This window comes from Hemibagrus wyckioides, linkage group LG18 (assembly GCF_019097595.1).
Source record: "Hemibagrus wyckioides isolate EC202008001 linkage group LG18, SWU_Hwy_1.0, whole genome shotgun sequence".
Classification (NCBI taxonomy): Eukaryota; Metazoa; Chordata; class Actinopteri; order Siluriformes; family Bagridae; genus Hemibagrus; species Hemibagrus wyckioides.
The window spans coordinates 12,412,880-12,438,508 of NC_080727.1; the positions used below are offsets into that span (position 1 = coordinate 12,412,880).

Genomic DNA, 25,629 nt, shown 5'->3' on the forward strand with positions numbered 1-25,629 from the left:
TAATTCTGCATTCTGTTATAATAAACGTGACAGCAGAAATCACACATTAATTATTATAATTCATCAAAAACTGTGACAGAACGGTTTAGACAGAATTTCTGCATCCCGGCACAGTCTGATTTTATTCTGTTGAAGCGAGGCTGAATTTCAGTCTTGTCTGTCATAAAGCATTCTGGGCGAAAAAAAGAAAAAAAAATAGTAGTCTCAGTGGATCTTCTGCTGATGTTGGGTGGTAATGATGCTGTGTGGAGAAGCAGGTATGGTTTGTGGCTGAATCGGTGTGTGTGTGCTGAGTGACATGCCTGTTCTTCATGTCTGTCAGCTCCTCAGCTTCCTGAGACCACCACCACCACCCACCCCTCCATCTATCTTACTCAGCGTTGCCATGAGAACATGTCGATTCGCTGGCCCTTCTCCCGTTTCCCTCCTCCGTGTTCTGCGTAACACCATCATTTCTCGATGGGGGGGAAAAAAAACCCCTGTCTTAAACTCATTTGCCTGAACTCGCAGATGATTTGTTTCATAACCTGCGCTAAAAAAACCTCTGCAGTGTGTTCAGGTGCAGGCATCCTGCCAATTGGTCTCGGTGTTTTCTAGCACCTTGATGGGAAGTGATTAATCTTCCCATGCTCCTGTGCAGCTGGAACCGTGCTGGTTTTCACATGGGCGAGCAGCTGCTCACACGCTGGCTGGACAGCACGACTTCGTCTGATGGAAATAATGAGATGATGTGCAGTGCCTTTGTTCTGAGCGAGGAGGCTCGTGTCATACTGTACTTAATGTACCTGATGCACAAAAATCAGTGTCTTCTAGCCAGAGCTGGAACATCTATGGCGGTCACTTAAGCACACGTTAAATAACACCTTAATCAGTGTTGGTTTAAGCTTACGTTATGTGCAAAGCTTAAGGCAGACTACACAAGCAAGTTTAGGATTGCTACAGTATATACTCACCACTTCATTCCTACATTTTGTATTTTTTGGTAATATTGAAATGGTAACAAAACATTCAAAACCCACTAATTGTTTTTCTTTCTTTTTTCGATGACATTTTCATAAAACAAATATGAAATATTTCATATACATTGTTATAAGCTGAAAGACAGAGTGGCTGTGTGGAATATAAAATAAAAAAAATGTTAATCTAGGTGATAGACTCGCTCGATTTTATTGAACCCCGGTGCTATTATACGCCTGCATTCTGGACACTTTTCTTAATCTGCTCCTTTAGGTTTTCTTCTCCCATATATCTTGACGAGGACACCTCACTTCAGTGTCCCACAGTGTTCCCTTGACACTCCACGTGCTAAAACACATGCGATGGTTAGCTCACTTCCTGAGCAAGTGCGGAACTGCAGTAACAGTTCCAGTGCAACTGAACTCGCACCACCTCCTACAGGTAGCCTCGGGTTCAGTACTGCACTGTGCTCCGCACTTACTGTATTTTTCATGCTCTGTTTCAGGCTGAAAAGTCCCCTTATTTATCATGCTCCTCTGTGTTTGATAGCCATCATGCATGATGTGGCATGATTACTAGGAGTTAACAGCTTCCACACAGTACCAAAGATTTCACATTAAGGCAACATTTCTGAACGGTTTAATTGAGTAGTCTTCGGTCAGTGTGTGACTAAATTCGTTCATCTTTACTACCTACTAGCTAACTCCTTTTACACACCACGCTTCCCCAGAGACAGGAGAATCCAACCTTGACTTCTTTTCCGACATCCGTGCCTCCTATGCAGAGAAACAGAGTCGAGTATTGTGATTTAGAGAGCGTGCGGAGGCATGTGGGAGGAGTCAAGGTCGGAGTAAGAAGCTGTGTCGGGTAAAAATATACACAGATGGAAATGTATTTTGAAAAAGCCAGCAGTGAGGTAACCTTCTAAACTATTACTAACTTACTGACCCTAGTGCATAGGTAACTTTTAAATAATAATGAAGTTAGTAGAAGTTGTTAAGAGTTTTAGGGGTGGGGTTGCCATCGCAGGAAGAAGTAAACATTTCAAAATTTCTAATTTGCATGGTTGTTCTAAGGCACAGAGATGCTCTTTGTTGTTGTTCTTGTTTCTTGGGCACTAAAAAAATTTGCGACGATTCATCATCATTACTGTTTTCTGTACATTTCCAGCTCAAAAGTAATCAGCAGCACTTCAGTACACTAACATATGGCTTCAGTGATTGATGCTCATCCCTGGCGCTGTTCTTTCTCACGCCGCATTTTCATCAATTTTGCCCAACCTGATTGACGTCTGAACTCTCCAGGCGAAGCTGAGTGACAGTCCGGCTCAGCTGGAGGCTTCTCATCCGCTAAACGCTCAATCCCCGGCCTTCTGTTTACCAGGAGGGATCCACTTTTCCATCGCTAAACTGTAAGTCTTCCATGTCCAGCATCAGAGCGTTGTGTCGGGTTTCTTCACAGCCCACACAGCTGTCATCCTTTTCTTCTTCTTCTTCACTCCGCTTTGTCGAGCTTTTCAGCTCCTCGAGGCGCCCCGTGCTCCTGAAGATGATCTAAATTAACCCAAATGACCCCTGACGCTCCGCTCAGACTGACCTCCTCCTTCAGCAGTCCCTGGCAATAACCCAACGATTTTCCGGAAAATGAAAAGAACGAGTGGTGAAAAAAAACCCCTTTAAATTAACGCAGGCTGCCGAGGTTCCAGCTGTTATCTTCGCTTAGCGTATAGCTCATGAAACATTTCCATCACGAGTTTAAAGCACTGCAATCTCTTTCCTTCTCTGTGCGCTATCACAGGGAGAGAACCCTGGAGTTATATCTTAAGCATCCGTCTGTTTCCCACCGCTGGGGCTTACTTAAAGGATTTACCTTTTTTTTCTCTCTCTCTCTTTCTTCAAACGTGTGCATTAAATAAGCTGAGATAAATAACTGCCACAGGAGGTGAACATTAGCAGAAGAGTTACAGAATCTTAGCATAATAATAATGATAATGGTTTACTTAGAGAGCATGTTTGAATTTGAATACAAAAATCTCTACATATAAGCGATTAGGAAGTGTTTACTGGAAAGGAATCTGTGACGTTAATCCGTATGAGTTACTGTTATCACCCAAAAGTATTTCTTATTACAGCATATCTTCACATACACCGCTCAGGCATAACATTATGAGGTGAAGTGAATAACACTGATGATCTCCTCATCATGGCACCTGTTAGTGGGTGGGATATATTAGACAGCAAGTGAACATTTTGTCCTCAAAGTTGATGTGTTAGAAGCAGGAAAAATGGACAAGCGTAAGGATTTGAGCGAGTTTGATAAGGACGAAATTATGATGGCTAGACGACTGGATCAGAGCACAGCACACCTTCAGGGATCTAGTGCAGTCCATGCCTCGATGGGTCAGGGCTGCTTAGGCAGCAGAATGGGGACCAACACAATATTAGGCAGGTGGTCATAATGTTATGGGTGATCTGTGTATTATTCCTCTTAAACCAAAGCAAGGTTTATTAAAGTGCATTATATCAGTCCATCTGTCCATTTCGAGTTGCATGCAACAAGACATTCCCTCTCATTTCTTACAGTTACATTAGCTCTAGCCTGTCGTCTCCTTACCCTTTCTCTACCTGGAAGTTAATGAGACTGCAGACATAAACTCCACTCCAAACCGTTTCTAGTAACTTTCTGACCAATCAGATTTGACGTACAGCACTGCTCTGGTGAATGCCACATTGAAGAAGCAGTGTATAAGACTCGATGTTCATTTAGTCAGAAAATGTTTTCTCTCAAACCAGTGTAAACAAGTTTATTCTTTAAGCAGCCTTAAAAGCTATCTATAGACACGTCGAGTGCTCATTATGTTCTTGCAATCATTTTTCCGAGCGATAAAAAAGGAAGTCGTCTTCCACTGGCTGATAATCACACAAGCCATGTGCTGAATTCTTAAGCTAAAAAAAAAATGAAAGTAAAATGTTATCTGTACTTTAGACACATGAATTAAAATCAGAAATATTTGTGTAGTTCTTGGATGTTATAATCTTCAGTCCTTGGTTGTAAAAGAAACCGCTAACATGATGTAAACGTATTTCTCTTCACATGCGCTTTAATCAGGGGCGATTTCTCATTCAGCTCAGATTCGTTCATCATTCAGGTTTCGGTTTCATTCTCTGAAGATTTGGAACAAAATTTTGTTTTGTTATTGTAATCAGCAGTGCAAAACAGTCTGCATTTTTGTCTGTTTAAAACGAATTAAATCAGTAAATGTTCCTACCAGAGAGTTAATATTGTAAACACACTGCACTACAAGGTTCAGCATGTCTTATAAATAAATAAATATTACATTTTATAAATTCCGCCAAAATATTTGATTGAATAAGCGTAGTCTCTGACCCAGAGAAAAATGATGGATTGAAACAGGATGAGGTCTCTAACAGCATCTGAGGCACCGTTTCAACCACAAATAGAGCTGGATTAAAAAACAAGTGCTGTAGACTGCAGCAGTCCGGTGTCATTTAAAAGCTACCGAAGAGCTCATTTTATCTGTTATAACATGGTCACGTGACCGTATAAGGTATAGCGTGTGTCGACGGTTGTGACGTGGAGCGATCAGGCCCAGCGTCCTCTCTGTATGTTTGGTGGTTAGTGCTGACTGGGACCTCTGGTGTTCACATAGAGCATTTGCATTACACACACATCATCAATCTAATGCTGGTGTAAACATCGTGAATGATACATTCCCGTAAGGGGCTTAGGGCTTATTTGTACACAAGTGCATGTGTTATTAGACTTCCTGTACATTCGTGTAGTAGAAGTAAAACGTAGAAGTGACTTGAAGCTATTAAATGCACATAGTGAATGTGAGATGTTGATTGACCTGAACATGAGCCACAAGCAGCCTTTACACACAGTGCTGTCATGTTGCACTCACAGAACACTGAGCACAGAGAGGATGTCTGTATAGGATCAGTACAGAGTGTCGGAAGGCTTGATGAAGGTTTATCAGAAAGATGATGGAGAAAAGGTTCTGTCTCCTCAGTATTCCTCAGCACACCTTAAAGTTTTTTTTTTTTTTTTTTTTCCTTTGCTATTACATTTCAGCTTTCTGCTGCAACACAGATTTCCTCTGGAACGTCGCTGTAAGCGCTTACAACTTGTACTCAGTTGGGAAGTATAATATTTGCTGGTAGAATTGGCCAGTGGGGGAAACAGTAAGAGCGTGTCAGGCTCACAGTCTTGCATTTCGATTCAGTCTCTTTATACGCCGCTTGATCAAATGCGTTCTGCTCCGGTGTGAAAAGCACAGGCTCCGAGCGATTGATTCAGCTCGCGTCAAGGCTCCCAAATAAAACTCGGCTCTGTGTACACCTGAGGAAGCGGCGCCCAGGCTGTCGAACATCCAGCGCTCCTAATCTGCCGAGCCGCAAAGACTTCTTCATCTTCCATGGCCGTTTGAGTTAATAAGTCCGTTTCCCTGCGGATTTCCTCATCAGAGGAAGCTATTGATTGCTTAGCTCTTATATACCGCCAGTCTAATAGGGTTAATAACGAAATGTGCACTTTATTCAATGTAATTACACGCCAGGGGCAGCATGCATCACCGGGGTTTACAGCACGTCCGAAGCCGAGGGTGTTGTAACTCTCTGCAACTTCCAGTACATGTACAATACGCCTGCGTAGTGAGATCATCCCTGGTTATACTCTTATATTTCTTTCACATTTCTTTCAGCTGAAATGTGTTTTTCTTTTAGGTACCGATGATTAAGTCGCATTGTGCACTGCGACTGCATGAACTTCAGCATCTATTTATGCATTTTCAGTGATGTAGTGTTACGCAGTGAGTGTTGGATCTATTCACATGTATGAACATTTGCAGACTGTAGCTGTGCCCCTGTTTCCTGTATCAATTTGTCGATTATATTATACTATAAACTAAAAGCCGTTTTCCAGTCCATGACAAATGACGACAAACACACAGAATGGGATGCCTAGCTTTAGCAGAATACAGAATACATTTTTACAATTTTGAAAAATAACCACAACTTGGGCTAGTTTTAAAGGCCATTTGTAAAAGGTCTTGTCCAGTGGTGTGTGATATATACACTATATTGCCAAAAGTATTCGCTCACCTGCCTTGACTCGCATATGAACTTAAGTAACATCCCATTCCTAATCCATAGTATTCAATATGACGGTGGTCCACCCTTTGCAGCTATAACAGCTTCAACTCTTCTGGGAAGGCTGTCCACAAGGTTTAGGAGTGTGTTTATGGGAATTTTTGACCATTCTTCCAGAAGCGCATTTATGAGGTCACACACTGATGTTGGACAAGAAGGCCTGGCTCTCAGTCTCCGCTCTAATTCATCCCAAAGGTGTTCTATCGGGTTGAGGTCAGGACTCTGTGCAGGCCAGTCAAGTTCATCCACACCAGACTCTGTCATCCATGTCTTTATGGACCTTGCTTTGTGCACTGGTGCACAGTCATGTTGGAAGAGGAAGGGGCCAGCTCCAAACTGTTCCCACAAAGTTGGGAGCATGGAATTGTCCAAAATGTCTTGGTATGCTGAAGCATTCAGAGTTCCTTTCACTGGAACTAAGGGGCCAAGCCCAGCTCCTGAAAAACAACCCCACACCATAATCCCCCCTCCACCAAACTTTACACTTGGCACAATGCAGTCAGACAAGTACCGTTCTCCTGGCAACCGCCAAACCCAGACTCGTCCATCAGATTGCCAGATGGAGAAGCGCGACTCGTCACTCCAGAGAACGCGTCTCCACTGCTCTAGAGTCCAGTGGCGGCGTGCTTTACACCACTGCATCCGACGCTTTGCATTGCACTTGGTGATGTATGGCTTGGATGCAGCTGCTCGGCCATGGAAACCCATTCCATGAAGCTCTCTGCGCACTGTTCTTGAGCTAATCTGAAGGCCACATGAAGTTTGGAGGTCTGTAGCGATTGACTCTGCAGAAAGTTGGCGATCTCTTCGCACTATGCGCCTCAGCATCCGCTGACCCCGCTCCGTCAGTTTACGTGGCCTACCACTTCGTGGCTGAGTTGCTGTCGTTCCCAAACACTTCCACGTTCTTATAATACAGCTGACAGTTGACTGTGGAATATTTAGGAGCGAGGAAATTTCACGACTGGATTTGTTGCACAGGTGGCATCCTATCACAGTTCCACGCTGGAATTCACTGAGCTCCTGAGAGCGACCCATTCTTTCACAAATGTTTGTAAAAACAGTCTGCATGCCTAGGTGCTTGATTTTATACACCTGTGGCCATGGAAGTGATTAGAACAGCTGATTCTGATTATTTGGATGGGTGAGCGAATACTTTTGGCAATATAGTGTATATGTGTATGTATTTATATTTTCTTTCTTTTTTCTATTTTATTTTCCTTCTTTCTCTCCCCTGTTCTCTGCTCACTTTATAGACTAGTGCATAAGTGTGAGATTCAGGACACACCTTCTATAATGGAGTAATATATTTTAATTTAAAACTCTGAACAATGTTCCACCCTGCTGGTGTTAATTAGCATGTTACCCATGAGCTAGACTCATCTGTTTGTGCTTAGTAATGCAGGCTGCAGCAGTTTTTAAGCACGCTTTAACCTGGCTGTGCACAGCTGAAGCTTTATTTGGATTGGATTAAATTGAAATGGAGACCTGGAGGAATTCCATCAGTTGCAGCTGCCATATCTGTGTTTTCCTCTGTCTTCCTCTGAGAAAAGTACAGTCTAAATTACCTATTGTGTGTGTGTGTGTGTGTTGTAATCGGCTCTGTACTCATTTGATCATTTTCATCCTCTCTGTGTAATTTATCAGAGTGATGCTGCCCCTTGCATTGAGTATAAGTTGTTTAAATGCTGCTGTATTTAGCTGTCTAGCCTGTTATGGAATCAGGAGACAATGTATGCTTGCATGTATGACAATGTATTAGCATGAAGAGCAGGAGCTGATTAAATGGGATGTTTAAAGATTGACACAAAGCCATTATATTTTATATATATATATATATACTCCACAGTATCATGCACTGTGTTTAATCATGTAAAGTTAGAATATACACTATATTGCCAAAAGTATTCGCTCACCCATCCAAATAATCAGAATCAGGTGTTCCAATCACTTCCATGGCCACAGGTGTATAAAATCAAGCACCTAGGCATGCAGACTGTTTTTACAAACATTTGTGAAAGAATGGGTTGCTCTCAGGAGCTCAGTGAATTCCAGCGTGGAACTGTGATAGGATGCCACCTGTGCAACAAATCCAGTCGTGAAATTTCCTCGCTCCTAAATATTCCACAGTCAACTGTCAGCTGTATTATAAGAACGTGGAAGTGTTTGGGAACGGCAGCAACTCAGCCACGAAGTGGTAGGCCACGTAAACTGACGGAGCGGGGTCAGCGGATGCTGAGGCGCATAGTGCGAAGAGGTCGCCAACTTTCTGCAGAGTCAATCGCTACAGACCTCCAAACTTCATGTGGCCTTCAGATTAGCTCAAGAACAGTGCGCAGAGAGCTTCATGGAATGGGTTTCCATGGCCGAGCAGCTGCATCCAAGCCATACATCACCAAGTGCAATGCAAAGCGTCGGATGCAGTGGTGTAAAGCACTCCGCCACTGGACTCTAGAGCAGTGGAGACGCGTTCTCTGGAGTGACGAATCGCGCTTCTCCATCTGGCAATCTGATGGACAAGTCTGGGTTTGGCGGTTGCCAGGAGAACGGTACTTGTCTGACTGCATTGTGCCAAGTGTAAAGTTTGGTGGAGGGGGGATTATGGTGTGGGGTTGTTTTTCAGGAGCTGGGCTTGGCCCCTTAGTTCCAGTGAAAGGAACTCTGAATGCTTCAGCATACCAAGACATTTTGGACAATTCCATGCTCCCAACTTTGTGGGAACAGTTTGGAGCTGGCCCCTTCCTCTTCCAACATGACTGTGCACCAGTGCACAAAGCAAGGTCCATAAAGACATGGATGACAGAGTCTGGTGTGGATGAACTTGACTGGCCTGCACAGAGTCCTGACCTCAACCCGATAGAACACCTTTGGGATGAATTAGAGCAGAGACTGAGAGCCAGGCCTTCTCGTCCAACATCAGTGTGTGACCTCATAAATGCGCTTCTGGAAGAATGGTCAAAAATTCCCATAAACACACTCCTAAACCTTGTGGACAGCCTTCCCAGAAGAGTTGAAGCTGTTATAGCTGCAAAGGGTGGACCGACGTCATATTGAACCCTATGGATTAGGAATGGGATGTCACTTAAGTTCATATGCGAGTCAAGGCAGGTGAGCGAATACTTTTGGCAATATAGTGTATGTCACATGACCAGGTGTGACGTACTCAAACCTGAACACTATTGAAACACTGACCATAGTAGGTCTGGAATAGTAACAAGTGAGTGAGGCTTCATGTTAGTAGCTGGGGGGATAGTACAGCGTTTCAGTGTAGCAAGAAACTAATTTTCCATTGATGGCACATGTTAATGTGTAAACTAAATGAATTAAACAGAAATAGTAGTAGTGATGCCTAGTTTGGAAGCTGTGTGTAATTTTCGTTCTCTCTGGCACCTGTTTAGCAGCCAAGACCCGTCTTATTTACGTCCTGTTGGAGCATCAGGCCTCCACCGTGTAAAGAATGGGAAGGTCATGTTACCTCCTGGATCTAATTCTAGACAGAGGTAAAAGGTCATGCCTACTTTCCCCAGCTAATCTCTTCATCCATTCCTCTTCAAGAGCAAGCAAGACTCCTCTGTCTCGCAGCAAGACTCTGCAGCAAGGAGTGTCCAGATCGAAGGCCGCCTATTTCCTCCTTGGGCCGTTCCCGAATTATGCTTTCTGGCCAGCCCACGCAAAAACTCTCCCAGCATGATTACTCAATCAGCCACACTCCCAGCAGAGCCAGAAATGTAGTCCAACAGAATGTAGAGAAATTCATTGGAATTTTATTAGTCATGACATTATAGATTTAAAAATATGGTGCAGTAAGGCCAGCTCATGCCATGTGCATATGCAGATAGATAATACTGAAGATGGTGGTGCATATAGACACATATAGACACTCCTCAAATGTGTTTGTCTTAGTTTATTGTATTTTATTGTCTTTTAGTAAATTAGTGATGGTTTAGTGGCATACCTCCCTCTCCACTCTCTGAGTAATCATTCGATATTGTTTTGATATCTCACTTTATGATGTCATTTACATAGAATCTCTATCCATTTTTTTGTACCGCTTATACTATGCAGGGTCAAGTGGAGCACATTGGGAACAAGATGGTGGACACACTAGATGGGGTGCCAACCTATTACAGGACACATTCACACATCTACACACACTATGAACAATTTAGTGATGCCATACAGCAGAAACACGGCCGTGGAAGGAATTCGGAGAATCTAGAGTGACCCCAAAATGCGTAGGGCAGAGGTGGGAATCAGCTTCAGCTCCAGAGGTGTGAGACAACCCTAAGCCACATACTCTCTGTGAAAAGCTTGATTCTGTTAATTGCTGACAAAATCTCAGTCCTAAAGTTGCTGAAATTGCGTCTCTTGTGTCACATTTGTACATTTGTTCGTTGCTTTGTTGCTTGTTAGTGTGAATGGAGGGTTAGGGTCTTAACATTTATTAGCGAGTGGCTGGAAAGGAATGCAAATCTTTCTAATGGTTTTTAATTTCGAAGTTGCTTTGCTGTTACATAGTTACTTAGAGAAATCTTACTTGCAGGAAAACAGTATGTCTATCAGCCTGTTCTGCCGGTTCTGGTTCTGTACCACTTTATATAGAAAAAGCAGGAAATCAGATTAGCTGTATAGTGTGTGTGTGTGTGTGTGTGTGTGTGTGGAATAAGCTGATTATGAAGGTGAGTCCAGCCTTTTTCTTAATGATTTCCTGAGGCTGTAGTTCATTATAAGCTACTGTACTGTTTGGTTTACATAAAACATCTGGTAACTGCTGAAATGTGCTAAAGATGAAGGCTTTATTTATAATACACACAAAGTGCTGTACAGTGGATACAAAAAAAAAAAAAAGAAATCTTATGAAATGAAGCAGAGAAATAATCGTGATCACATTAGTATGCACATTAACACACCTACAGACACAACCATCTCTGAAAATCATTCCCGGAGGAGTTTCATCGCTACTCGTGTTTTTCACAGCTCTAAACATCGAGTCGTTCCTGACGTGACCAGTCCTGTCCGTTTTTATCTTGTTTATGGAGAACGTGCAGTCAAGTGGCCACGCTTGGGAACTCAGCCATGTATACACTCATGATGCAGCCGTTGGCTTTTATGAAGTTTATTAAGAAGCTATTTAAGCATTTATAAGATAATGTTCAGATGGTAGGTGACGCTATGCGGTAAATAAGCTGTAGTGTACATTGTCGCACTAATGAACAGAAAAATGTCAGCATCATGATTAAAGATCCAATCAAAACAGACACAAGAAATTCACTGCTAGTAGTAAACGCTGGCCAGGCGAGAAAATCTTCTCTACAGGCAACGCAAGGCGATGTCGTCTTCTTTGTCATTAGCTACTTAACAACAAGGGATTCTGATGCAGCGAAGACAAAAGCATATAGCGACACAAGCACTTTTCCAACTCGCTCAACCCTACTCCATCACGGGTAACTATGGTAACAAGCCAATGCATTTCATTTCAATACAAATAGCTAACCTTATAAAGAGTCTAGGAGTGTAAAGTACCTGTACACACACATCATGGCCACTGAGGAAACAGAGGAAAATGTAATATTCCACAACCTTCTTGATTAAGTCGATTACGCATTTCGACTGGGAAATCGATGAAGATACATACTCGTAGTCAATGTGACTAATGAACGTTTTATTTATTCTAGGAAAAGAAACTAGATCACTGCACAAGCGAGTGGCTCTCTGTCGTCACCTGAACAATAAAAGCACACTGCGAGCTCTGCTTTGGCGCACTCAGTTATTTCATCTGGACATTTTTTTTCCCAAGGCTTTGTGTGTTTGTCTGTTTGAACACGTCCTCCAGAGAGTTTACTACCTCGATATCCACTGATTATATACTTATTTGCATAATTACAGACCCGATGTCTAGCACAACACAATATATCATTTGTTAATCATTATTGCAGTGCGTGTTGGCCTTTACAGTGCAGCGGCGCTTAAATAAAAAATGATAAATGCCTATGAATAAATCAAAGCGGCGTGCGGGATTCGGAAAATCGGAAATAATCCTGACGCTCAGTCGTTAAACGCGTCGCATCCTGCAGTTGTCTGACCCGGATTCATTTTATTTATTTATTTATTTAAATAAATTCTGTCTCTAATTGGGTGATTTGATTATTATATTAATATTGTTATATAGTAATATATAGTTTTTTTTTCTTAATTTAATAATTACTGATTAGAAGCCGCAATCTGTGTTTTATATGTACTTTTTATAAGTGATATTTTTTGTTTATTTTGTAGCATGTAGCATGTGTGAAGCTCTGCCCACTTTGCATTTCTCTTTCCTGTCCCTGAAAGCTGTGTTTTTCTTGCAAGATGTGCTCTGTGTCCGTAAGATGTACACACAGACATACGAGATATATGCCACACTCGAGTGGATACTACATGAAATTACATTTCTTGAAGTCAGGGCTGTTTTTCAGTATTCAAAAAGCTTATAAAAACTTTTTTTTTTTTAAATCAATATTTCTAACCTTGTAGACGTTTGTTTCTACCTTGGTGATTATGCAGGATTTTAGAAAATGCTCAGCATTTTTAACTCGATAAATCCATATTTAAATGAAAAGCTTTATCTAAAAGAAAAAGCTTTATTTTGTATGAAGAAATGACAATTTATGTACGGTTGTCAAAAATTAGTATTCAACTAGCAAAGATTGGGAGGTGGTGGTGTTGGTGTGGTTGAAGGTGCTGGTGGTGTTGGAGGTGGTGGTGGTAGTGTGTTGTTGGTGTGGTCGAAGGTGCTGGTGGTGTTGGAGGTGGTGGTGGTAGTGTGGTGTTGGAGGTGGTGGTGGTAGTGTGTTGTTGGTGTGGTTGAAGGTGCTGGTGGTGTTGGAGGTGGTGGTGGTAGTGTGGTGTTGGAGGTGGTGGTGGTAGTGTGTTGTTGGTGTGGTTGAAGGTGCTGGTGGTGTTGGAGGTGGTGGTGGTAGTGTGGTGTTGGTGTGGTTGAAGGTGCTGGTGGTGGTGGTAGTGTGTTGTTGGTGTGGTTGAAGGTGCTGGTGGTGTTGGAGGTGGTGGTGGTAGTGTGGTGTTGGAGGTGGTGGTGGTAGTGTGTTGTTGGTGTGGTTGAAGGTGCTGGTGGTTTTAGAGGCGGTTGGAGGTGCTGTTGGTGTGGTTGAAGGTGCTGGTGGTGTTGGAGGTGGTGATGTTAGCGTGTTGTTGGTGTGGTTGAAGGTGCAGGTGGTGGTGTTAGCATGGTGTTGGTATGGTTAGAGGTGTCTCTAAAACTGTCTCAAAATTTTGTCAGTCATTCTGAACTGAAAATTGACCATCCCAAATAATCTATTTCTTTTATTTATAATAGCTTAAAACTCATTTCTCATTATTCAGTTTCTTGTCCTGTGTAACACATCTGCAATCAGCTGCTTTTGGATTATCCTGATTATAAATTTCATATAATTTTGATTAAATAAGCAGGAGCACAGGGAAGAACAATGCCATCACACAGACAGCAGTAAGTATACCGCATTATCTGAAAATGTGTTTTCCGAAACCTTAAGTAATTATACTCAAATTATACCCCTAGACTGATTAGCATATTATGTGCCTCATGATGGGTGCCATATCAAATTACAAATCAGGGTACATGTACTAGGAAGATTTCATTTCAGAAAAATATTTAATAGAACATAGAATAAAATATTATGTGCTTTTATCAGAATATAAAATAAATAATTGATTAAATAATTTATTTCTTATAAAATCTTTTGTCATAGCACCAGAAACTAAACTTGGGAAACGGTGGAGATCAGGGGTTAGGTTTTGGGAAATGGTGGAGATCAGGGATTGGATGTTGGGAAACTATGGAGATCAGGGATTGGTTGTTGGGAAACAGTGGAGATCAGGGATCAGTTGTTGGGCAACGGTGGAGATCAGGGATTGGGTTTTGGGAAGCGGTGGGGATCAAGGATTGGATGTTGGGAAACGGTGGAGATCAGGGATTGGATGTTGGGAAACAGTGGAGATCAGGGATCAGTTGTTGGGCAACGGTGGGGATCAGGGATTGGGTTTTGGGAAGCGGTGGGGATCAAGGATTGGATGTTGGGAAACGGTGGAGATCAGGGATTGGATGTTGGGAAACAGTGGAGATCAGGGATCAGTTGTTGGGCAACGGTGGGGATCAAGGATTGGATGTTGGGAAACGGTGGGGATCAAGGATTGCATATTGGGAAATGGTGGAGATCAGGGATTGATAGCTACACATTAAGGCATTACACCGTGTTGGTGATCTATCAGCAGTTGTGTTATGAGCTGGAGAGCTGTGTTGAGTTCAGGACAGTCAGTACCCTCTGCTCAAAAAAGGTGACTTCTGCTGGAGCTGGCATCATGCCAGTCATTTTGAACATACTACTCTGCCTTCAGTCTTTAAACCCCGCCTCCTACCTGATGGACTCTATTTAAGTGAACTTAAATGGCATAATTAGGTTTGTAACTGTAATTATCTGTCAGTGTTTAATCCAGGGCTGATCTCATTGTAGTCAAACCTGTACACGTCTCCATCAACATGGAGTTTTCATCTTTTACTCATGATCTGTTCAATTAAAAGCCAGCACAAACATGTTTGTCTCCATGCAGAGAGAGCGGTTCCGTCTCGCTAGCGGCTGCACTGCGTCTGTTATGAAGAGATCGCTAAACTTGGCAAGCTGCTCATTAACAGTCTCCGAAGCCTTCATGCTTTCTGCCTCACCATCTGCTCCTGATTTTTTATTTATTTTTTATTTTTTTGAGTATTTTATTTTATTTCTCCTTAATTTGCAAGCCACTGATCACCTCTTTGCGTTTTTGGTACGTTGTCGATATGAATCGGGTTCAGGTTCAGTTTGATTTTTCAATCAGTCTAGGCAAATAAGGTAAAGAAAAAAGGGTTCTTTAAGGGTTTGTTTAGAAAATTCAGGACTGTTAATTTTTTATAAAAGGCTTCTGCATGGAATACTTTCTGTGAACCTCTGTTCCCTAGAGGGATGTCGTAGAATAATCGACAATCCACACTGTCAAACATCATTATGATTATTGACATGTCCGATCTTAGAGCAGTGATTATTAATGATTATTCATAAATAATGATCAATAGTAATATTTTAATAATTATTCCTATGTATATTTGTGTAGAATATCACCCCACCGTTTGGAATAACATTTATAATTTTTGATATTTTGAAATCACACGTGTATACAGCATAAACTTTTCAAATATTTAAAATCGATGTGTAGAATAATAATTATATGTAGTACTGTTAATAATTCATATTTTATTTCTTATTACACTGTATAGAATTATATTATTATGAATGTTTATTATTAATAGGATAAATGCCTATTATTTATTTATTTATTTATTTATTTATTTATTTATTTAAGCATCCTGCAGGTTAAATAATGGGATATAATATCATCCTCCTTGTTATGACGTGTTTTTGTTTTTTTTCCACCATATTTTAACAGTAAATCGCCCTCAGGAACTAATCAATATCTCGTACTGCAGTCATTACACAGCAAAAAAAAGTCATAATATTTTTATTTTATATTGATTTAACAACAAAAAAATCAACAAGTTTTTATTTAGTAGTTAACTTTTTTTTAATCTATTGTTATATATTATTGTTATATTAAATACTGCTCTTGGATTAGGTGTTTATTCTAAACCATAAATGAAGAACTAATAAATATTATTAAATAAATATAAACAGATATAACAGATTTATATATGAATATATAAATATTTTATACTCTGAACTTTTGCTCACAGTGTGTGTTCTGGAAATCGTGTTGACTTTAAATCCTGCAGCTCTGGCTGGCTGTGTGTCTGCGTGTTTACGCCTCACAGGATCGTATTCTGGTAGACTGTGTGTGTGTGTGTGTGTGTGGCTGACACATAAGTGCTTTTGAAACACACCCCTCTTTGCTTTATTACTCTTTGTGCTCTATTTGCATGTTCCTGTGTAATTCCCTGCAGCCTGTAGTCCACTTCTACCTCAAGCCATTTTGTCAATTCTACCTCTTCATCATGGCTTTTGATGTGCTGCCCCATCCTCTTCCTCATCTCTCTCTCGCTCACACACACATGCACGCGCGTGTACCTTTCTTACATTCCTCCTCCTGTGGTGGTGGGGAGAGAGCACATGTGGGAGGATGGTGATGGTGGTGTTGGTGGTGGTGATTGGGGCAGGGGGAGCTGCTCTGATTGGCTGAAAGAACAGACTGTGCAAGCAGGGGGAGGAGAAAAGGGGCTGTTCTTATTATACCTCCCCCCCTGCCTCTGTGTTATCTTGTGTTATCACTGAGAATGCAAAACCCCTCCCGTGCCAACGGGAAAACAGACGAGGATACGTGAGGTAGCAGGAGGCGAAGCGTGCGTTTGGTGCGTGCGTGCGGAAAGCTGTTTAGCTCGGGATGCAAACGATGCGCGTCGATTCGGTTTCCAAGACGATGTTGTTGTGAGCGTGCTGTGTTCAACGTCACAGCTTCATCAGAGAGAGAGAGAGAGAGAGAGATCAGCGAGCGAGACGGCTCCTTATGCATGTGCGTGAATGTGTGCGTGTCCGTGTGGATTTTTACGCTGAATGTTGGACTGCCGCTGGTCCAGTGCTGCTCTGTGACTCTGGCTTCCTGCTGCTGCTGTGCATCCTTCATCCTGTCCGCCTCTGACACCATGATTTTTTGTAATCACTTAGGCGAATACAAGAAGGACGAACTGCTGGAAGCGGCGAGGTGAGTCCATGCACCTTTCCTCTGTGTGTTTCTGTTTGTCTTTTGCCCCCCCCCTTCTCTCCCTCTCTTTCTTTCTTTCTTTCTTTCTTTCTTTCTTTCTTTCTTTCTTTCTTTCTTTCTCTCTCTCTCTCTCTCTCTCTCTCTCTCTCTCTCTCTTTCTTTCTTTCTCTCTCTCTTTCTCTGTCTCTGTGTGTGTGTTTGTGTATATGCATGCATGCATGTGTGTGTCTCAGGTATTATGGAGGTGTCGGGCTAGAACGGCTTCATGAGAGAATGCACTCAGTGATTGGTGATGTTTTTGTGTTGATCAGCATTTGCCTTTGGGAACAGAAAGCCTCATAAACACATCAGGGTTCGCATGTAGCATAGTGCTAAGTCGCAGCTGTGTGTGTGTGTTTTTTCCCCCCTGGCTTTTCCATAATAAATAAAGCAAACTGCACACACTTTCTCCCTGCTAGCCACCTTCATCTGATTTCTCCCGCTTCCTGTTCCTACCTGTTGTCCTCATTACAGTGCCTTTAGTCCTGGGAGAGACGGTCACGTCCTCTAAGCGTTTGCACGGCTACTTCGTGTTGAACCCGAGCGCGTTTTTTTCACACACGGCTCCACAGCATCTCGTCTGCTTTTTAAACCCCAGCCTTCAGCGTTGCCTCCAGCTCGAGTGCACTTCAGGATTCGAGTTGTTTAGTAATGAATTGGGAGTGCGAAGAAGGAACTACAAAGGATTCACAGTCTGATCCAGCATCATCATTAAGGCTAGAGTATGAACCTCACAGGCCCTTCCCTCCTTAACAGCAGAAAAAAAACTGCCTTGCTGTTGTGCTCACTTCAGTTCAGCTGTAAGAGTCATTTAACACGCAGGCTTCAGACACCAGGTAAAGTGCATCAGGAAGCCTGATGAAGTCCACGCTTATTTCTCCTAACCATGTTTTCCACGTCTAAATGAAGATTCTGACATTTTCACTTAAGCCAGTTAGCTATAGTTCCCAATCAGAGCACAGCTTTGGAGGAATAAAGCTGACGGTCTGTTTGTTTATTTATTTATTTCGCCAATTTGGCAAATCTGAGTAGGTGGAGGAAGAAACAGAGCTGCATAACCGAAGGCCAAGATAGAGAGATTCCCAGAAGTTAGTGTCCCTCATAAACCAATATCGATTTGTCAGTTTTTAAAATAGCCTGGTGGTAGAATCAGAGCGACTAGCAAGGGAATATATTTAAGGATTTAAACACTTGGGGATATGCTGTAATAGGAAAATAATCAATGAGCGTTTTTAAGTTGATTATTTTGCTATAACGGCACATGCTCATGTGGTTTAATTTATTCTTTGCTAACTGTTTGTCCTGAAGCGTTTAATTCCTCTTGTGCCATATTCTACTTTGGTTTAATTAAAGAACAACATTTTGTCCTTTTTATCAGTTTGTACTTATGTTTAATGATGTGCAACACCCATGGAACAAGTAGCTTTCTCTTATTACATATAAACACTGGCTTTTTCCCAGCATCTCTTTGTTATTCCTCTTTCTTGATGCTAGTGAGAAACAAAACACAGCCAGAGAGAAAAGGCAAAGTGTCCTGTACTCCTCTGTCCCATTTCTTAAACCATAAACTGACAGTTATTTACCTCTGACTGCTCCAAAGTGCTGAGACTCAGATAAACTATAAACGTGCTGTAAAGGTCTCTTTACAGAGAACTACACCTTGTCAAACCTTTTCAATCCTGTGTATGCACAGCGTCGCTCTACTACTTCCTGCGAACGCGCTGTTACCATGGAGACCGGTATCGGTATGAGACCGAGCGCAAGAATATGAACTTTTGTGATTTTGTCAGAGCTGCTATTAATAATAATAATTTGCCTTTATTTTGTCACATATACATTACAGCACAGTGAAATTCTTTTCTTCGCGTATCCCATCGCGTCCTATCCCATTGGGGTCAGAGCGCAGGGTCAGCCATGATACAGCGCCCCTGGAGCAGAGAGGGTTAAGGGCCTTGCTCAAGGACCCAACAGTTGCAACTTGGTGGTGCTGGGGCTTGAACCCCGGCCTGATCTTCTGGTCAACGACCCAGAGCCTTAACCACTTGAGCCACTTGAGCTGCTCAACAGCTTTTGACCAATCAGGATCCAGCAATAGCACAGAGAGACCTCAAGGTCTGATTATACGTAGATTTTTCTTGTGCTTGCATTTTGGCCACAACAATGCCTTTATCCCAATGTGACTCATCAACTTGCTGGATTTTGTGAAATTTTATACCTAGCGAATGTTTTTTGAGAAAATGGGCTAGACATCGTCGATAATATCTCAGTAAAAATTTTTATTTTTTTTTCTTAGCAAAGCCATGAGATATGCAAACATGAAAAACGTGCACATATCTCAGCGTGAGACTTACCCTGGGTTTTGCAGGAACACGTCTACATTTTTTTCTCAGGCTGCAGAGCAAAGCTTTATTATTTTGTTGTTTCATAGAGGAGAGAAGCACAAGAATATCAGCCAGAGATAAACCTGATATGTTAGATGAGTTTCCCCAGTCTGAGCTTAGCTGAGGAACAGGGAGTTAAGGATTAGGAGTAATTGTGGGTAAAGGTCTTGCTCCTGCAGTCCTGGAGGTTTGTTTCCCAAAGCCACACGATGACTTTTGCTGAGTATTGCTGGTCTTAAAGCTACGATGTCTCAGAAAACTCAGGCCTCAGCATACTCCACATGGAGACAGACCGCTTCCACAAACATCGATATAGAAATACGGCCGAATGAACGTTTGTCGGGGAACCAGACGAACACTCTGTGCACCCATGCCTGTGATTGGTGTCCAAACCGATTCATTCCAAGCAATCAGATTGAGGTTTCACAAGCATGCTAAACTCACCACCTTCTAATGATCTTTCTTTATAAATATGAAAATAAGCAGTTTGTTGAAATCCTTGTGCCGTAGCATGTCTTTATGTATTTCCGTCACCCCACATTAGTTGATCTCAGCCCTTTGCAGCAGGCAGTCATAATGAATTTCAACAGCGCCACCTGCAGTTCTGTAGAGAACGTGTGAAGTCGTCTCTGTGTTAAGAATGCTGAGGTTTTTAGTTTGCCTCCCTGAGCTCCGAGTCTCTACACTGGGTTATTGTTTTCCTCCGAGGTCCCATAAGAGAAGCTTTCCATCTCCCTCAGTCTCTCTGTGTTTATTGTGATGTTTCGTGTCTCCCTTCTGTCTGTTTACCTTTCTGCCTCCTCCATCTCACTTGTGTTTTGATGCTATTGTTTGCTTGTTTTTTTTCCCCTCTTCTTGCATGTTCTTTATAAACTGCTGCTTTGCTTCAGGAGCGGAAATGAAGAGAAACTCATGGCCCTGCTCACCCCGCTCAACGTCAACTGCCACGCCAGTGACGGACGCAAGGTAAGACCACTCCTCACACACCAAAGTTAGGAAGCTTCTATCTAGAAGGTTCTGTATGATTTTTTTTTTCCCCTGCTGCACTAACCCACCTGAATTACCTGGACAATTAATGAGGAGTTGACATGTGGGGGGGGGGGTGGACTTTTAATGCTTGAGGGGCATCACACTAGATAGTAGACTCGATTGTTCTGGAAATTCTGACATATGAAAGTGTGATATATTTGCACATATTGTGGAAACACTGGAATTATATATACACTGGAATGATGTTCACATCAGCACCAAGAGTGTTTGAAATGTGACGAATTAGTGTACATGGTCTAGCTTTGAGGATTGGGCCATGTCTTTGTTTAGGCACGTGTCTTGTTTGAAGCTTTGCAGTGACAAACACTATACTGCCAAAAGTTTTGGGACACCCCTCCAAAATCATTGAATTCAGGTGTTTTTCAGGGGTTGGGCCTGAAACTGGAACAAAGGGGTCAAGACCAACCCCTAAATTCAGTGATTTTGACGGGTGTCCCAACACTTTTGGCAATATAGTGTAGCTGCATCAGTGTTACGAAATGAGAAATAGAAAATGATTAATTAGCTCAGAGCGGAGAAGCTCTTTAGCGTAATCGTTGCTTTGAAGAACAGTTTGTGTCGCTGAAAATATTTACTATCAGTTACAGCATGTTTACACTCTCACATATTCATACAGTATTTATTCCCCCTTAAAACTTTCCCACAGTGTGGACTGCAACAACCAGGAACTGAAATTAAGATGATATGGCATGATATGAGACGTATATACATACACAATATCTCTTAATATCGAAGTACGGGAAATCAGCCTAGTTTGCAAAATTATTTGCAAACCAAATATTGTACAATTGCATAAGGATTGCATAAGCGTTCTCTGACTAATCCCTTCTTCACCCAGTCACTGACTCTGGCACACAGCCTCCTCTCGGCACAGCTGTGCCATACTCTTTCCATTTTCTAATAATGGATTTAATGGTGCTCTGTGGGATGTTCAGATTTTAGGACATGTCAAAACCAGTCCCTCATGGTGGTGTATCAGGTCAGATCAGTGATGAGTAATTACAGCATTACAGTACACGATGGACGGCTCTTCTACATGCAGCTCTACAGTCTGGCGCCGGTGTTGTACAGCTAAGGGAACGCAGTATGGCAGAAAGATGATGCCACTGAGCTTGAAGGCGATTAAACTGTGAATCGACTAATCAGTAGAACATCAAACGATCGTGCCATGTCCTTGAACGCAAAGAGTAAATAAACTCTACGTTGAATGTTTACGAGTTATTTATATAATTATTTACTCGTTTCAATAGCACTGGTTCAGTGTTCTTTGTGTGTTTGTGAGCCCCCCACCCCACCCCCCATTTGTTGTTGTTGTATTTCTGAGCGTTGAATGAAAAGATTTACGAGGACATCTGCAGCTCTACACATTCCTCAGCCAACGTTTTTGATTCGTTTAGTTTCGGTTCATTGCATTCTGTGCAGCAAATGGATTAATAGGAGCGAAAGCACTTGATTAGTTCCTCTTTTGTTTCTTCATTCGATTTTGAGAGTGACACTGGAGTGAGTGTTAGTGTTACTGAAATACAAACATCATCGATCCTCTCAGGGAAAAATGTCAGGAAATTACAAAGTAATTTATTACCGTATTGACCGTCTAATCCCTCAAACTCACCTGCACTTGGCTTTACCTATTTCCCTATTCTCTAAGACCTGGTCATATTTTTTGCCCGTCTGTATGCAAAAGGCTTAGTGAGATTTAAGAATGACTGATTAGATTGTTATGAATATTTATCTTGTTCCTCAGGGCCGGGTTTCCATGAGTCGAGTAAGGTATTTTATTTATTTTTTTGGTGGGGGGTGGAGAAGGGCACGAGTCCACGTGGTCGTATCCGAGACACACTCATGCATATTTATCACATTCTGATTATTTCCCAAGCCTTCTCACTAAAATGTCATATGAAAATTAGGCACAGTCATAAGTCAGAGTATCGTCCCTGTGCTGCTGATGCAGAGCTCATGAAAACGTCCCAGTGCGACTCGCGCTGCTTGTTTTTGCACACTTCACTCATCATACAGGCTTTATCAGCACTACATTGTAAACGTTGCAGACTTCATTCAAGCCTTGTTTGACTGTCTGAAAAGGGACGCGTCTGTTTCACACAGCAAAGATCAACTGGAAATCATCGTTTGCAGGGTCAGTGGACATCACTGGAGACATTATTTTTTAAGTCCTATCCAGCCTTAATGGCTCCATCCCTCTTTCCTCTGCTTACTCTCTGGCCTCTGGATCACATTTGGTGAGAAAATATAACTATTTTTTAAGAATAATAATCCTAAAAGCATTGCAGCACAAAGATCCTTGTTAAATGATCATCACAATGAACACTCTCTCTCTCCCGGTTCCTACCTTTCAGAAGACACACCCCATTTTAGTATCATTACGTTCTGGAGATTTCCATCCATTACACGGAAACTAAAACTAATAATAATAATAATAACCTTGTAACTAAAATCCAGGTACTATGTTTGCATCAGTTTAATTCTGAGTAGCTGTTTCAATGAGCACTGAGGCCAAGAGAGGAGGAATGATTAACAAGCAGTGTGTTGTGTGGGACATGTGCTCTGTTTTTATTTCATTTTATTTTTTAAAGTCCTGTAATTATAGTCATGGTACACGGGATGCACTGAATAGTTCCCTCTGGAAATGGTGGAATATTACAAGTCAGGTTTCAACAAAAGTGGGAACAAAAAACTAGACTGAAACAGTTAGAGTTTGGACCAAAAAGTTTGTTTTAGTTGATATGTACAGCATTAACACCAGGTGTGATATTTTTATATTATATGCCATAAGTTTTATTTGTTCATCCCCATGTTTTTTTTTTTATTTTTTTTTATTATTTTTTTAAGGAATATTCAGATAAATGGCTGAATAATAACTTATACATTACTTATACGTTATTGAATACAATAACTATATATTGAATATGGCAAAGAATGTAAATGAATAATAAATTATGTATTATTGTTAAGCAAAAAATCTATTAAAACAATTTTATCAAAACAAAACAGTCGGATTAAATTTTATTTTGCTGACAAATATAATGAGTTCTTTTTAAAAGCATGAAATAAACTAGTATAATTTATATGGATTATTAATAATTATAATTATAGGCAATTTTATATAAATATAGGCAATTTTAAATATAATTCTATGTAAATATAATATATACAAGTTATTATAAAAAATAGAGTTAAAGGTATAAAGAAAACTCGTTAATCATTATTTGCGAATAATATATTTTTATTTTAATACACAACTCAACGTAAATGCAGGCTTGTGTCAAAGGCACACATTTGGCATGTTCTGGTTGATGTCTGAGGATGATAACTCTCCTACTTTGAGGTTTATGAATCATTTAGACAAGTGAATTTCCTGCTGAAAACTGCAAACCGCTCTGTTAAAGTCTCTCGTCTCGCCGTATTGATTATAACACGTTACGTTACTCTGAAATGTTCGCATCCTTGGGTATCACTGTTGGCTATTGAACATTTCTGCTACAAGGTAGTCGTGAAATATTAAACTTTAGCTTCTTTAATTCTTACCTGGTGCTCTATTACCTTGAACAGTGAAGCCTGCCATCTTTTTTTGTCGTCCTAACAACATACACGGACGATGGAGCACAGCAGTGCAGCATCACATATCAGCTATTTGAAGGAAACATTTGGCCATATCGGAACATGTGATGGGGATGTCAGAGTCTGTAGTGGATACAGCTCTGTTTGGTTGCACCACTAATCAGTACATATTTACACTGATTACGTTTGGATTGTGTCTGCACCATGCTGGCTTTGCGCATGTGCAAACTGTGTACAGTCTTATCCCACTAAAACCACTGAAGCCTCAACACAGCACCAGATGAACTGGAGCAGAGGTGACTGGATCACTTAAACCCGTACCCCGATTTCTCTCTTTCTCTACTACGCCCCCCAGCAGCTATAGAGCAAAAACCTGATCAAGTTGATGCTAGCCACTTTCTGACTGGACCGGCTCTGCCACCGTGCAGTGCAGTGGAGCTGCAGATTAGCGTCATTGAGTTGGAAGACCTGCAGGCTGCCTCCCGGAGGGAGAGAGAGAGAGAGAGAGAGAGAGAGAGCGCCAGCCAGAGCGCAATACCCATCAGTCACTCCTCTCCTGTTAGCTGCCAGCTTTATTCCACACCGACTGTTACCGAGTCTCATCATGAATACAGCTCTTCAAGGTAAAGTGGCAGAGTGATGCCCAGCCGACGCTAAGATGTATCGATCTCTTTGGTGTTTTTTCTTTTTTTAAATCCTTAAGATTTATTGAATACTTGCAAATGCTTCGTCTTTCACAGTTCAGTGCAGTGATTAGAGACAGAAAAGCAGACGACTGTCTGAGATTTTCTCTTTTCTCTGCGATGAATACAGTCGAATTTCTCTTCACTTTGACTGTGACGCTGGGCTCGTGTACCGTTACACAAATGAGAAGTGATGTGAAGTGCTGACTCTTTGCTGAAGAAGAGGGAGGGTGGTACGCTGGTGGTGGTGGTGGTTGTTTTTGTTTGTTTTTTTTAATACACAAAACCGAATAGCTCTTGCAAAGAAACATCACTCAGTATAAAATCAGCTGTTTTTATCTCTTCATGACACTCCAGACCAAGTGTGTTTCACTAAAATTAATGAAGAGCCACTTCAATTAAATTGTTTACTAAATGGTGACAGCAGTTTCCTTCTAACGTGTTAACTTTTGTTTTTATATGACTATATTTGAGTTTGTTTGTTTTTTTTAACATGGCATTTTTTAGCTTAATCTGTTGAGTTTTGTACCTGCTTTTGTGAATTGCTTTCAGCTGAATATTTGGATATTTGGAATTAAATCATCAGTGAGCCTTGGCTACCCATGACCCTGTCGCCGGTTCACCACTGTTCCTTCCTTGGACCACTTTTGATAGATACTGACCACTGCAGACCGGGAACACCCCACAAGAGCTGCAGTTTTGGAGATGCTCTGATCCAGTCGTCTAGCCATCACAATTTGGCCCTCGTCAAACTCGCTCAAATCCTTACGCTTGTCCATTTTTCCTGCTTCTAACACATCAGCTTTGAGGACAAAATGTTCACTTGCTGCCTAATATATCCCACCCACTAACAGGTGCCATGATGAGGAGATCATCAGTGTTACTCACTTCACCTGTCAGTGCTCATGATGTTATGCCTGAGTGGTGTGTGTGTGTGTGTGTGTGTGTATGTGTGTATATATATATATATATATATATATATATATATATATATATATATATATATATATATATATATATATAAATATAAAACAG

General features: G+C 41.4%; 1 protein-coding gene across 4 annotated transcripts in view; it reads left to right on the plus strand.

The window, feature by feature from the left end:
- tnksa (tankyrase, TRF1-interacting ankyrin-related ADP-ribose polymerase a) overlaps positions 1-25,629 on the plus strand; it is a 109,407-nt gene that overhangs the window by 33,778 nt on the left and 50,000 nt on the right. For all 4 annotated transcript variants that reach the window (XM_058415030.1, XM_058415028.1, XM_058415031.1 and 1 more), the window contains 2 exons: positions 16,829-16,865; positions 20,176-20,251. In XM_058415030.1, the coding sequence (XP_058271013.1) occupies positions 16,829-16,865; positions 20,176-20,251 (113 nt within the window). The remainder of the gene's footprint in view (positions 1-16,828; positions 16,866-20,175; positions 20,252-25,629) is intronic.